Consider the following 15,424-nt stretch of genomic DNA (forward strand, 5'->3'; position numbering starts at 1 on the left):
CAAAAAAAAACAAAAAAACACCCACGCACGTTCATCTGCTCTTGAAGAAAACAACTGCTGGTGATGGTGATGCAGGATACAATTCACCTGCACTAACGTGTTCCCAATTTCAAAGATCTCTGCAAGGTTATTGGAATGAATCCAAGACATCTGAGTCACTATCTAATATCATTCTTCCGCTTGGCACATCTGCGAGAGTTCATTGCAACAGTTCACTGCAAGTGCTTTGCAACAGGTGAAATTCACCATTTATGCAGTATTTCCAAATGCCAATTCCACTCCCAACCCAGTGGAAGCCATCATATGCTCACTAAATAGTTCATATTTCACATCTGGGTGAATACCTGGTATTCACCAAGCATGCAACTTTCAAGGCAGAGACTGGAAGGTTTTGCACACATTTGGGACCATCTAAAGCTCAGAAACTTTGTTCCTTTATAAACTACATACCTTGCATGGGGAGCTCATTTGAGTTAGCACCTCAGCCTAACAGTTATTAGATATTGAATTATTTCATTAATTTACTGCATTCCTTTGTAAGCATTATTGTGGTGTAGCTATGATAGAAAATAGTACTTTATACACTGGAGAATAACAACCCATAGGCTGATTAGAAAGTTATCTGAAGCCAAATTTAGCATTAAGTGACTAAAAGACAAGCAAGAAGCAAGTTTATTATAAAAAAAAAGTCATCATCTTCGACTATGAAATCAAGTGGTAAATCAGTGTTATGATCAAGCGGTATCAGTTCACCAGCAAAGAAATTCTCATTCATTAGAAATCTGTAACTAACCCGGTCAACTCTAATATCAGATACAGTAAACTCCAAAAGATTCAATTTTTAACTCTGTGATATCAGATACAGTAAGCTCAAAAGTTTGAAACATCGAATTTGCAGAAATGACAGCAAAACTTCAAGTGCCTTCTGCTGTAGAAAATCCTTTCATCAAACAATCCAAGATATGAAGTTATGAAAACACAATACTGGGCAGTTACTGAGTTATGGTTAAACTCCTTGGACAAGGTCATAATGACAGAACAAAAGTAGAAGATGTTTACTCACATAATACCCCAAGACACAGCAAGTCCTCAGTATGTGCAGAGAATAAAAATAAATAAATTTTATCCAGAAAATTAAAATATCTGGGAAAAAAGTACATGATAATTCTTAAAATAAAACTATAAGTAGGCTGACTGATAAATGCTTCCCTGTGTCTGTTCTCGAAACATGTAGACATTTTTCTGATGTAGTCATAAAATGAAGAAAGCAAGGCATTAAAACAAAAAATGTATATGGCAATTTGATATTTATTGCTAGCCCTTTTGAACATAGAGCAAACTAGGTATAGGAGCCCTCCAAACAGCAAAGTTTGGTTCAAGAAYGATGGCATCAATGAACAACAGGACAGAAAGCAGCATAAAACTCTTGACTATATCGTAAAAGATTTTTTCGTTAGCAGTACAAGACAAATTCGAAATGCCTTTCTCTGAAGATCCTGGAGCTATTCAGGGAAACGAGACTTATATATCCCTTGTATAAGATGAGAATGGGCCGGTCAATGACATTTGCATCTGTCATACAAATACTCATGCAGTAAGCTGGACCTCTCATTCTCTCAGGAAAAATGGTATTCATTTGTAGCAGTGAGAGATGGTTACTGTCTTTCTCAGCACAGGTAAATTCATTAATTCTGGCTCTGAACACCTGTAGAGGTGGATGAAAGAAAAGGAAACTCCATATTTACTACAATATGAGTGCAATTGCTTGTAACAGACTTTGCGTTAAGCTAGAGACCCGGGCCTCGGGATTTGTCAGGCATGACCTGGACTTGGTCTGGCCTGTCTGGAATTATCTTATTTAGTTGCAACACTAATTACCTAACAACTAGGCAACTATTATCTACTATGTTTTAGCTTAGCTTTGCACAGGTGTAGGCTGTAAAAGGACTACTGCCCTTAGTGCTGTAACTAGTAGATAGTAGATATCTACCAGTAGATAACTGGAGTAGATAGTAAGTATTTACTCTACGTTGAATGAACATAGAGCACATAGAGAACATAGATGTATGATGCTAGAATAAAAATGCAGTATGAAGGTGACAGCAGAGGCCTTGAAAATAGAAATACAGGATGATATGGGAGGCCTCAGGCTATAAACAACTCACTAGTTATCAATTACTGGTCATCAGGAGTACAACCCTGGAAATAGAGTAAAGATTGTTTTAAGGATAAAAAGAAATAAAAAATATGCAACTTCCTTTAAATTCACTACAGCAAACATGAATGCGTTGTAGAATTRCAGACCAACAGGTAAAGAGCAAGGTGCAGAGCCTGTTAGCAAACATATAAAAATAACCCAAAGAAGATCCTAGATAAAGGTGGTACAGGGTGATGGAAAGGGGGGGTCCCCCAGCGTCAATATCATACTCCTGGCAAAGGACTCAGGATCTTGATGGTTCACAGTGACATTCTCTCTCCTCTGACAGACACCAAGATCAGCTACTTCTATATCAGAAATAATTTTGTATCCCAGACAAAGAAACAGTTGGAAATCAGTTCTAACTTTAAAATGTGGTTTTCTGTCTTCTTGCTACATCTTCATCTTACTAATTATAGCCTGTGTTCACTTATGTCTCTGATTTGCTTTTTTATTTCTTGTTCATTGGATTCTTAAGTCATAAGACTCTTAAGATAGCCACCAAAGGAAACTGAAGTGCTGAAAACCACCAATATCAGCCCTCGCTGTCATAATAAGCATGACTGCTTACACACAAGGCCATTTTATTATATTATATCTAATACAGACAGTGTATAACACTTGAACTCTACAGACCTCAAGTACGACAAACATCTTTCTCCATTCAATAACAGAAGAAAAGATTGTTCTAAAACACAAGACTAGCTAATCCATCACTTACTAAAAGATGACTCAATTGCCCAGAAAATGCAAACAGAAAAATAAAGAAGCTCTATTGCCAGACTGCTCTGAACTGTTTCAGGAGAAATGAACACTATTTTTGCTGTTGCAACTTCATAGGTGTAAAAACAGAAAAAACACAATTTCAGGGAAATAACTCTGGTAACAAAATGCAAAAAAGACTGAGCACAACTACTTTAATTAATCTAAAAAAAGTTTTTCTTTTCAAATAAAATTATTTCCTCAGAGCTTCAGTTATTATTTCAGTTCTCACGTACACAATCCCAACACCTTTAAGAAGGTGTAGCACAATGTCAGTAATATCCCACTCCTGGAAGCAGGAGGAAAAAGTTTGAAATTTCAGTAACCTAACTTGCTTTGTAAGTCATCCAAGGTGATTTTCTGACATCTATAGAAGGTAAAATCCTGAAGGGAAGGAGTAAGATGTTCAAATAATCTGACTTGCCTCTGGACATTTGTGTTATCTATGTACTCTAAGTTTTATACAGGACAAGCAGAACAACTGTCAGTCCTTTCTGTTCCTTTAGGAGGAAACCATATTGTAGAGTTCTTTTTCATGGCATAAAGACCACTAACTTCTGCTCCCCCATGTACTGCAGGGGAAAAGAATGTGTTTGAGGAAAAGATTTTGCTGTTCTTTCTGTATAAGTGGACTTAAGAAACACAGGGAAAAGTTCAGAACATACCATATAATGCATTGAATTCAGTTTCACAGCTAAATAATATTGTAAGTTTCTATAGAAAAATCAGTACGCAACTTTTCAAAGAAATTGCAACTTCTCTAGTGTTAAAATACTTAAAATATATCACAGTAATTTAGCTTTCCCAGATCAATATATTAAATTTCTGAAACATAAATTATGCATAGCATGAATAAGTTAAGAGCTATCTTGTCTCTATTCATGAGATTCAATATATCAAGACATGCAGCAGAATGTTCAATCAATTCTGAAAGCAAAAATACTTTATTTACTCCGCAGCCTATTTGGTATATCAGCAGATTGCACATTTGATACAATACGCTGCTTTTCTAGATGACTGAATATGAAACATAGCCACAATTTGCTGGCTGAATATAGGCATATGGAATATGACAGTCATGTGATGTTAAACAATTAACTAGACTTTTCAAAAAAAAAGAAGACAAAGTACACAAGATTTTAGGGTTTTTTGAACTCAGTTTATATGATTACAGCAAATCTGAACATTCAATAAAATAATTCTGAAAGCACATTTCACTACGTTTATTTTAGTATTCTTTACAAGAATTCTATCAAGATTAGTAAATCTTGAGCTGTCAAATTTTCCAAAGCCAGTATTTTTCTATTCAGAAAGGGTAGGAGCACAAACTGAAAGACCATCTATGTCTTTCAGTTCATTCTTCAAGGCAATCAAGATATATGGATTTATGGAACTGTAGCTTGAAAACAGTTAATCTCTGCCTTAGAACTTGGAGTTAGTATTCAAAGAGCTTGAATATACTGCTGGGGGGAGAAAGTAAAGAAAGTATTTTTCTGCAAATGACTATAATGACAGAGCTGTATTGTTAGGAAGGTATTCAAGAGAGCAGTCTGAAGACCGTAGTCAGTGATACTCACCTGCTTCACAATCACTAAATTCAGAAATTGGGTACCCTCACAGACAAGCTTTTCCATTACTTTTCTTAAAATGTCACTGACTTAATAGCTTGCCGCTACTGTGACGGCTAATAAAGCAAATCTCTTACAAGAACAGTCTTTCTACAGTGATAATAGAGTGGTTGAGAAGTGGTTCAAGAGTACAAAAAAGGAATCTCAGAAAACTAAAGGTGTGGTTTTAACAGACATTTTTATACATAYAGTTTAAAAAATTTTTAAAAAATGAGTATATATGGAAAGAACTGTGGGAAAACTGTGCTTTTGCTGGAAATAAAACATGTTGTAAGAGACTAAATTCTGACCTACATTAGTTTTAGCACTGAGAATATTTATTGCTTTCATTCTTGCCGCTGCACAAATCTTACCACTAAACACAGATCTTGGTGCCTAAGATACAACTACTACGAAAACAAATCCCCTTAACTTTTTATGGTAGCCAGTACAGTTAAAAACCCTCAAGTTGCACTAAAACTACAATTAATGACCTGGGATAGAGAAGATTATGGGACTTAGACCACTTCTCTGCCCCTAAGAAATGCCATAGGCTGAAAAAGTCTCCGGTTTTCATTTATAATGCAAGTCGAATGATGAAAACTAAATATAAAAAGTACAAACATTTTTAACAAGTTTAAAAAAATGGAAAACTAAAGTACTTTAAGGTGAATAACCATAGAAAATGTTTTGATAGCTTTGGCCTGACCAGAAGTAAGGGAACTTCAGCTTTAAAATAACAAAATTGAGAAGTCTTGTAGCAACTGAACAAGGAATGCATTTAGAATGAAAGAGTACACCTTCCTATCACAGAGCTTATTTCTGTGATTCCCAAGATTTGTGTACCCAACACAGTAACCTCCAACTATGTAAGAGTCTAAAAGTTTTATGCTTTCCTGGTATATTATTTTCAGTGATGGTATTGATTAACAGCCATGAAACAAAAATACACATTAACATATACATATATATCTTGGGTATTTTATTCTAGCACCATTTCATTTAAGAAATTCTGCCATTTATTCTTTTTAATAAATTCATCATTATGCTCAGTTATGTAGAAATTACCTTTTTTAAATATAAAGATTATTTAAAACAGTTTCTATCACAAAAAATACCATCTTATGAAAAAAATATTTTTAAGTATAAAATGACAAATAATCAAACAGATTCTTGTCTATATTCAGTAAGTTAATATAACCTTAGGGTGTACCAGTATGCTGATTACTAATTTACACTCGAGGAAGAAAGTTTCAGAGGAAAATGCATGAAGACATGATTGAGTTTAGTATGCATCTACATTAGCTACAGAGCATAATTAAAGCTACATCACTCTTAAGTCTACATAATTATGTCCTAAAGACTCACTCTCTCTAGTATCCTTAACTTTAACAAAAAAACAGCAATGGCCTCAAGTTTGCAGGGTCAGTCAACATTACTTTAGTGTAAATATATTCTTACAAGCAAAAAGGTTCCAAACCAAAAACGCAAGGTTTCTGCTTGGTTTTATTCCCTTCAGAGTTCACAAATATGTAACAGGCAGAACAAAATTCTAACACACAGGAATAAAATCTGCAACTTCCAGTGTTACTGTATTCCTCTCCTGTCCCACCTCAAGAAGTGGTAGAGGGAACTGATGCAACATTTGCCATCAGAAAGAGATGAATGTGGCTAATCTTGGAAATATCATTAATTCTATTAACAGCTACTGAAAGGATTTATTTACATACACGGTAGTTGGAAGAAACAGTGAAAGTGATCACTTTCAACGGGCTTTACTGAAATAAGCTGTAAGAGATTGCTATCATGTAGCACAGAGAAGCTATATGGGCACAAACCTCTACCTTGCATTCAATTCTAACTTTTCATCATCTTCTCTATCAACTGCAGCGAAGATGTGCTTCGCTTAGTTGCCTAATTTGGGGGGGGGGGAGGGAGAAGAGATAGAAAGGACCAACAGCAAGACAACCACAGAACACACATCTATATTTGTGCTCTAATAAAGAGACCTGAGCAGCAATACCTACAAACTTGCATGTGCTTTCATGAGTATTTTGACCAATGTAAATTATTACCGCTAAAACCCTTTGCAGCAAAGTCAGGATTTTCATTTGTCGGGAAACTAGAAACAGTATCAACTGTTCTGCAACATTTGTATTATTAATCATAGGTTCTTTAAGAATGCAGTAACCTCCATAAACACATCAGGGCATGTCATTTCAACAAAGGCAATTCTATGCCACTTGCTACATGCAAGTCCTAAAAAAAAAAAAAAAAAAAAAAAAAAAAACTTCAAATTATTTTGATTTGATCTCCTAATGCTTAATTAAATAGAGGAAAACAGGTATCCCTAGCTCTACCTAGCTGAGGCTAGTATTGTGGAGCCTTTCCAGAATGATGTCTGCAACACCAAACAAGTAACACTGACAAGTAACAACTAATTCCTTTCTGCTACAAGCCAGAGCTACGTGTTTACAACCACTGCTGATATCCTCAGCAGCACTTGATACAATCAGTATTTTGCTCATACTACTTAGGGTACAATCAAACACAAGCCCTGTGTGCACGCTTGCTCAGTCATTTTCTAGAACCCACCACAGGCCTCTTCCTACTGTTTTGGTCAATAGGTACAGAAAACAAACAGAAGAAACCAAACCACATGGACTAATATGCCACAGATTTGCAGATGGTGCTCACTGAAGTGTTTGACAAGGCTGAAGCACTCCACAAGAGAATGGAGCAGAAGCCTGGAATGCAGAAACAAACTCTTATGGGACAAGAAAGTCTCATCTATACAATACAGCTTCAAATCAAAGTGAGATTATGATATCAAGAATCTACAAGCTTAAATAGATTTAACATACATTCCTCACGATATGCTTATTGCCAAAAATAACCAAATCTTAATAGTAATTCAAACTTACTTCCATCCAGATAAAGGAGGACATTATGATTCCTTAGACAAGAATCCACGGCCAGGTCACAGAGGTCTGCAAAAAATTCCTCATTTTCAGGCTAAGAGTTGTGTTCTAATTGGTTGTATGGAATGAAAAACCATAGCTGTGCACAGTACACATTCTCAAGATTTTCATTTACTTGAGTTAAACTCCTCACTGTTTCTTATTATCAAGCTATCAGAACCAAAAGAAAAGACAAAAAAATGATCTTCCAGTGACAGTCAACAAAAAAGCTGTATTAACTTAGCTGGATTCAGATGCAAAAGCTGCAATCTATGCATTTATGGTTTCAAGTCACACTTTCAATTCTCATACCTAGTTAAAACACCTAGCCAAATTTTGACTAAATTCACTCATCACACCTCCTCTGTTTATTATATTACAAAACAAACCTAGGAGTTTATCCTTTTCAGCTCTCTGAAATCAAACCAATTAATCTCTGCAACCYTATCTCTCCATACTAGTATCACACCTTCAGTGATAACAGTATCCCATTTGACAAATGTATCTGTCAATCTCCCGGCTTAAGTTTATATGCAGAAAAAAACACTAGGTAACTTGCAAGAACAGAACAGATCATTTGATTCACCACCTTCAAGCTGATTGCTAGAAAACAACGTGACTACAAATTTCGGATTATGGACATGTTTTAGCTTGGTGTTCAGCATATCACTGCTACACATTGTTCAGCCCATATCAACATGCACCATAGTCTACTCGTAATTTTGCAAGAATATTCTGATTTCATAAACCTAGGTGTTCAGAAGAATGTCACAGAAGGCTACACTTAAAAGGAAGGGAGAGGGGAAACAGAAGCATAAAAGAGCGCAGGAACAGTCTACATCTGAAAGCCCTTTTCTTTAATCTTTGGAATTGAAATTCAAAAATTCATTTTTACTTCAAGCCTACACATTTAAGATATTCAGACCACTTGTCTTAAAACCTCTAACTATTGTTACTGGACGGGGTGGGGGAGGGCCGTCCTTTAAATTTGCATTTAGAAAAGGCTAATGCAAACTCAATATTAAGCTTGGAAATCAAAATAAAGGCAATATTTGCATGAAAATGCATTTTCATGTTTCTTCTGACAAATTATCTTTAGTCTGTTATTAAAGTAACTTCAAAAGCCCACTTTCATTGTAGAATACAAAGTAGAATACAAAGAAAGTGCATTTGGAAGCACTGGAAGCATGTGGAAACATATCAGAAGTATTTTGACTTTTCTTATGCTCAGACATATTAGGTAAGTGCAGCCATTGAACACAATAAATGTTATGACTAGTATGTCATTTTTGCCAAACAAAATAAAAATGATTCACCCAAAACTCTAAAATTCACATGCTCTCTCTCACTACAACTAGAGTATGAAATAATAATTTCCAAATAATATTATTTTTGCAAATAGTGAGAGAATAACACAGATAAATGCTTCTACTGAAGCTAATTTTTGCAATCACTGGTGGAAGGGAAAAGAAATTCTATTTTACTTTATGATGAGTTTAAACTAACAACATAATTTAATCAAAAACTTGACTAACTAGTCCCCCAACAACCTATGAAAGCAAGGACAATTTGCTCAACTAATATCAATACTTTGTTACCATGAAGTACTGTTCCAGTTTCAACAGATTTCATGGAGACAACATTTTACAGGTAACAAATGCAGCATTTTTATTACGTTTTTCAAGCACTAAGTGAGAGCAAACATTTTCCTAAAGTCTTTTATATATCTCAGGAAAATTCAAGCTTAGTCATCTGTTTGAATTACAGTACTAATGTAAACTAAAAAGATGAGATTTTAATCTACATGGAGGATTTTCAATTATATTTATATCTTTTAGATGCCAAATATGTGACTTGTAGTTCAACACATCATTCTAGGTTTTGGCAGATTTGTGAAGTTTAAATAATTCAAGGACAAAAGCAGCAAATGATACCCTATTAGAGAATTATAATTTGATATGATGAAATAAAGAATCCTTTCTGATATATGAATCAAAACATGTTCCCAAAGTAGTGGGCACGATTACCCAAAATAAAAGGGTTAAGTTAAAAATGAAAAAAAAAAAAATCTCAAACAAATGAGGAAATAAAATACCAAAACGAAACGTACTCAACTGATTGATAAGGAAAATATTCCTGAGGATTCAAGGTGGTGGTGGTTGTTTTAAGAACATCACCTCATTCTGTTCATTACAAATCACACTCAGGAGAGGCATGCATGCTTAAAAATACTATTAAGCAGATTATCTAGTATCTATTTTGATTTTCATTTAAAAATATTATTTGCTTTTCTATTATAGTTGTACAGAACTATAACCTGTTTACAAAACATCACAGCATAAGCACTTCTTATCTACGTCCACGTACTATATTGGTTTATTCCTTATGCTCTTGTCTCCCTCTAGTGGCTGGCCCTCCGGGAAAAAAAAAAAAATCAATTTTACTTGTATGCAGGGGCAGATAGAATCACAGCAAAGTTCAGGTTGGAAGGGATCTCAAGAGGTCATCCAATCTAACCTCCTGCTCAAAGCATAGCCAGTCAAGGGATCAGACCATCTTACTCAGCTTTCTTCCGGTTGGGTCTTGAAAGCCTTCAAGGATAAAGATTACACTTCTCTGGGCAACCTCCTCCACTGCTGTCCTGTCCTCAGAGTAAAGTTTTCTTACTATGTCCAGAACTTCTCTTGCTTCAATTTATGCCTACTGTCTCTTGTCCTCCTGTCATGCACTGCTGTAAGGACCCTGCTCTGCCTTCTTAATAACCTCCCTTAGCAAYCTCCCTAGATGCACTGGAGGGCTGCTGTTAGCAAAGCCGTCCCTTCCCCAGGCTGCACAAGCCCAGCTCCCTTAGCCTCTCCTCGCGGGGCAAGTGCTCCAGAACCCTGACCATCTTAGTAGCTCTCTGTTGAACTTGCCCCAGCTTATCAGTATCCTGTATTTGGGATGGAGGGGGAACCCTCAAAACTGGATGCAGCATTCCAAATGTGGTCTGACCAGCACCGAGTAACTGGAAGTAATCCCTTCCCTCCATCAGCTGGCCACGTTCCTGTTAATACGGGCAGGGTGCTGTTGGCTTCTCTGCCAGCTCACGCTCAGCAGCTTGGCCCTGCTAAGATCCCCAGCACTACTGCCCACGCAGTCAGGCCCCAGGCTGCGCTGTTGCAAGGGGCTCTTCCTCTTCTTGGGTAGGACTCGGTGTTTGTCCTTGTTGAATTTCAGAGTTCTGTCAACCCATTCCCTGAGCCTGTCCTGGTCTCCTTGAAACAGCAGTTTATTTCCAGATCATATTGATTTTACTATACCTAAAGTAATTAAAGGATTCTACACTTTCTTTTTAAACTGCTCCAAATCACAAACTAAATTTACACATGTTCTGTAAAGTTAATACAGCCATGCAATTATAGCATACAAAATGATCCAAAATTAATATGAATAGAGTTACTCAAATTACAGCTGTGAGAACATTCTCCTACATAGTTTCACCAAATCATACCTTAAAATTACACTGAGGTTATGAAGCATAAACATTCATAAGTAACACATTTACCACCACTTGACAGTTGATCCTATCATCTGAACAACCACCATTTACTACTTAGGCATTCTTAGTCTAGCAATTTGCAGAGTAATTTTAATTAGGGTGCTTCAAATAAAAACATATATTACTTTGCACTCTGCATGTCTGTTGTGAGCAYACACTACACGATCACTTAATCTACGCAGATCTCTACCAGTTTCAGTACATTCTTTGTGAGCCATACTTATAATTGAAAACATAGCTCCACACTTTATTTACAATACATTTGCAAGTATCTGTCTGACGGCAAAATTGCTTCTTGAAAACTTTTCTACAGTGTTTTCATCATGGATTCATAGGGTATGCCTGTATCAGTGATTTAGAGCACAGCAAGTATTCCTTTTGGTGTACATTTTCCTTGTGTTTATGCTTAGTCTTGTGGTATGCACTCCAGCATACCACTAGTGCTGGAGTTTGAGATTRAAGTGCTGGAGTTTGAGATTGAAGTTGTGTGTCAAGAAGTTTTAGGATTGACAATTGATACAAATGTTACTGCCACTAAAACAGAATATGAATCTTGAAATTGTAACCATTCATAGCAAAACAAATCCTTCCTCTTTGCTTGTTGTCAGTATCGACCTAATCCAGGTCAGTTAACTTAAGTCTTTACCAAGTATCATGCACATATCTTCACAGTTAGAAGGAATATGAARATTACGTAGAAATAGTGACCTCTATGTGAAAAATGCCATAGCTACAATCCTTTGCTTCATTCACAAAATGCTTTCTAAATTTCACAGCAAATCAGGACAGGGTCATACAAGTTCATCAACTATAAAACTGTAATTTATTTCTAGAGACCTGTCTATGCCTATGCAGTACATGAAACAGTGATGCTTCAGGAAAAAAATATTCTTAAACCTGTAACTCAAAATAGGATCCAAGGCATGTGCATGAACTGATCCATTTGCATACATCTAGGTCCTTGTATCAAGGCATAAGCAGAGTTGGGCCTGTTCACAATCTTTTTAAACAGAAATAATACATACATACATGTATATATATACATACACGTATATATACACTTACATTTTATTAGTTTCTGATAGCTYGTTTTTACTTTTTTAATATCCTTTAAATATAGGAAATTGCAACTGAAACAAGCTACATTTTCCTGAATGCAGCTAGAAATTAACTAGTATCCAACTGCAAAATTACAGTTACTAACCTTTCTTCAAGTCCTTTCTTGAAGCCTTTGTAAAAGATTGCTTTTCTTTTTTTTTTTTTTTTTTTTAGTTCTCATCTCTAGAAAGCCTCTGGTTTTATGACTTGAGTTCCCATACTTCAGGAGAATGACAAACAAAATGAATAAAATCATAACCAAAAGGAGGGAAAAAGATATTAGCGTGCTTTTTGCATAATTATCTATTTTAACAAGCACTACTCATACACATACCACAAAGTACACATTACACATGTCCTCATGTTCATATATTTAGGTAACATTCATTTCTTGAATTACCTTGTCTGCATCCACTTTTCCTCTAATAAATTCTTTCTTCCAAAATTCCAGTGCCTGTTCCAGAGTTAAACCTATGCCTTTTAAGAACAGCCCATATTGCATACGGCCTCCGTGACGGAGATGATGGTTCTCACGCAGGGCTTTGTGCAACTGGCGCATGCAAAGAGGAAATGATTTCACGGAAAGCTGTYAAGAGGAAAATGTATGTTGAAGACATCCTGTCCATTTTGCTTGTAGAATACATGCTTATTCTGTTTACTACTTAGCTTCATCTGAAAATGCCAATGGCTGGACAGAAATAAATGCATGTGCAAAGATCCTTTGGACTGAAGATAAGTGCGTCCTTAAGCCATCAAATCCAATAACCATCCAATAGTATTGTGAGAGAGTAACACAGATGATAATACCATAATCTCCTCAGCTACAAAGTAACGAAGTTTTAACTGCTCTCAGGAAAGATATCCATAGTTCAATTGCAGTGCTGTTGCTTTTGTATTTTAGCTTCTGGAACAGCAAGATAGATTTGACGGGGTGTTTAACACATCTGAGGAACTACAAGCAGGAKTAAAGTCCACTGCAATTGATTTGCAGAATTTCTCCATGAAGAGTATTGTTATTCGTAATACAAGATCTCAGAGAAAGCATCCATCATTCAAATTTACTTGTATCTGGGTTTTATTTTTGACAGGTAAGTTTAGCAACAGAATTCACCTTCAAAGGGACACTGCCATAAGTTAAGACACTAACAAAACACACCATTTCTAAATTTTAGATAACACAAAATCTGTTTTTAATTGTCTCTGCATAATGGATGTGGTTTTAAAATTTTATTTCCCTGCTCAAAAAAAGCCCTTCTATAATTGAAAAGTCCAGAAAACATCCTAAAGATAAATATTGCAAAGMAATAACTAAACACCATAGTTGCAAAATGATTAAATAAAAAAAAGTTAAAATCTTTGTTTATAATTACATTAGGTATTCGTGAAAACACACAAAATTTAGCAGCAAATTAAGCAATTCATTATAGCTCCATTCTAAACCTGATTAGATTCATTTTGATAATTTTGTTCATTTTAATCTTTATCACAATTTCATCCAAGCAGCTCTTAACAGTCACAAAACTAATACTGAATCATAAAAAAAAAAAAAAAAAAAAGCTTTATGCTGTCTATGTACTGAAATGTATGAAATGTACACAAACGTATACAATACAGTGCAATAAACAGAGGACTTACAGCATCAATCTGTTCTAGAGAAATTTTCCCAGTGTTTTTTTGTACACTGTAATCTGGACCAACGTAAGAATGGCTGAAAAACAAAACAAACAGTATAACATCATTTAAATACACCACTTCATTCAAGAAAATTTGCAACAGTTTAAAAATGTAAGAAGATTTTAAGGGCTACACATATTTTACATGTTGGTAAAAATAAGAAAATGGTATTTGACAGGTAAGTAATTTGGATTTATAAAACTAACATTAATGACAACACGATAATGGATCCCTTCCTTCCTTTACTCAAAGAGGAGTAAGGAGTCATTCTGAATTAGGATCACAGAATCGCATGAACAGTTGGGGTCAGAAGATACCTTTGCTGATCATCTAGTCCAAAGCCCCTGCTCAAAGCTGGCTCACCTACACCAGACTGCTCAGGGCCTCATCCAGTCAGGTTTTTAATACCTCCAAGCATGGACACTTCACAACTGCTCCTGGCAACATGTTCCAGTGTTCAACCACCCTCACAGTAAAGTAGTTTTCTTCTTATGGTTAGACACTGGACACACTCCAGGCCCAGGTGGGCCTCCAGGCACTCCAGATTGGGCCTCACTCAGTGCTGAGTTGAGGGCAAGGAGCACCTCCTACAACCTGCTGGCAACACTCTGCCTAAGGCTGCCCCAGAGGCTCTTGGCCTTCCTTGCCCTACCAGAGCATATTGCTAGCTCATGGACAGCCTGGTCTCTGCCCAAGACCCCCACACTCTTCTCCACAAAGCTGATCTCCAGCAGGTCTGCCCTCAACCAGTCCTGGTGCACAGGATTAGTCCCATCCCCAGGGGCAGGACTTGGCATTTCCCTTTGCTGAACTTCAGTAGGTTCCTCTCTGCCCATTCCTCCAGCTTCTCAACATCCCTATGAAAAACACAGCACAACCACCTAGCATAGCAACCACTCCCCACAGTCCAGGAGGGCTGCAAACTCTGCCTCATTGTCCACATCATTAATGAAGACCTTGAACAGGACTGGTCCCAGTACCAAACCCTGGGCTACTCCACTACTGAACAGCCTCTCCGAGGACTGCCTGCCACTTGTCACAAGCCTTTCAGTCAGACAGTTCATCCAGTTTTCAATCCACATCATTCACCACTACTCTAGCCCAAACCTCCTGATAAAAGTTGTTTAGTAAACATAAAACAGGACGTGGCACATGCTGTTTGAGCTAAGTTCAGGTAACCCTACAATAAAGGGGAGGCAGTCATGCATTGTTACTCACGTCACTTCAAACTAGATACAACCATCTAGTACTCAATTTTCACTTTCAGGCATACAGACTTCGTGAGCTAAGGATCTGCAGGTCAGCATTGTTCAAGAGGCAAATGTTCAAATCACAACATAAGAAAATTCAAGAGTTAACAGTGTAACAGGCAGTAAAGCAACCAAAGACTTTGGATACAGCACATTGGTCTAAAAATCAGTTTTAACCTAGTGAAGCTGCCAGGTTTGGGTAAGAAAAAAGTTTCTCTGAGGTAGCAGAATTTTGCAAGAAACTTGAAGATTACTTCTTAAATCCTCTGAAAGCATACGATGACTCCAGGAAAAAAAAACAGCTTTAGCTTAAATATGATGCAATGATAGCAATG

General features: G+C 36.5%; 1 protein-coding gene across 1 annotated transcript in view; it reads right to left on the bottom strand.

Moving 5' to 3' along the window:
- PRIM2 (DNA primase subunit 2) overlaps positions 1 to 15,424 on the bottom strand; it is a 112,534-nt gene that overhangs the window by 28,963 nt on the left and 68,147 nt on the right. Inside the window, exons 8-9 of the mRNA XM_085324895.1 lie at positions 13,801 to 13,873; positions 12,566 to 12,751 (exon numbers count right to left, since the gene is read on the bottom strand). Coding sequence (XP_085181021.1) covers positions 12,566 to 12,751; positions 13,801 to 13,873 — 259 coding nt within the window. The remainder of the gene's footprint in view (positions 1 to 12,565; positions 12,752 to 13,800; positions 13,874 to 15,424) is intronic.

Source organism: Rhea americana, unplaced genomic scaffold, assembly GCF_003343005.1.
Source record: "Rhea americana isolate MKP2758 unplaced genomic scaffold, rheAme1 scaffold_94, whole genome shotgun sequence".
Taxonomy (NCBI): domain Eukaryota; kingdom Metazoa; phylum Chordata; class Aves; order Rheiformes; family Rheidae; genus Rhea; species Rhea americana.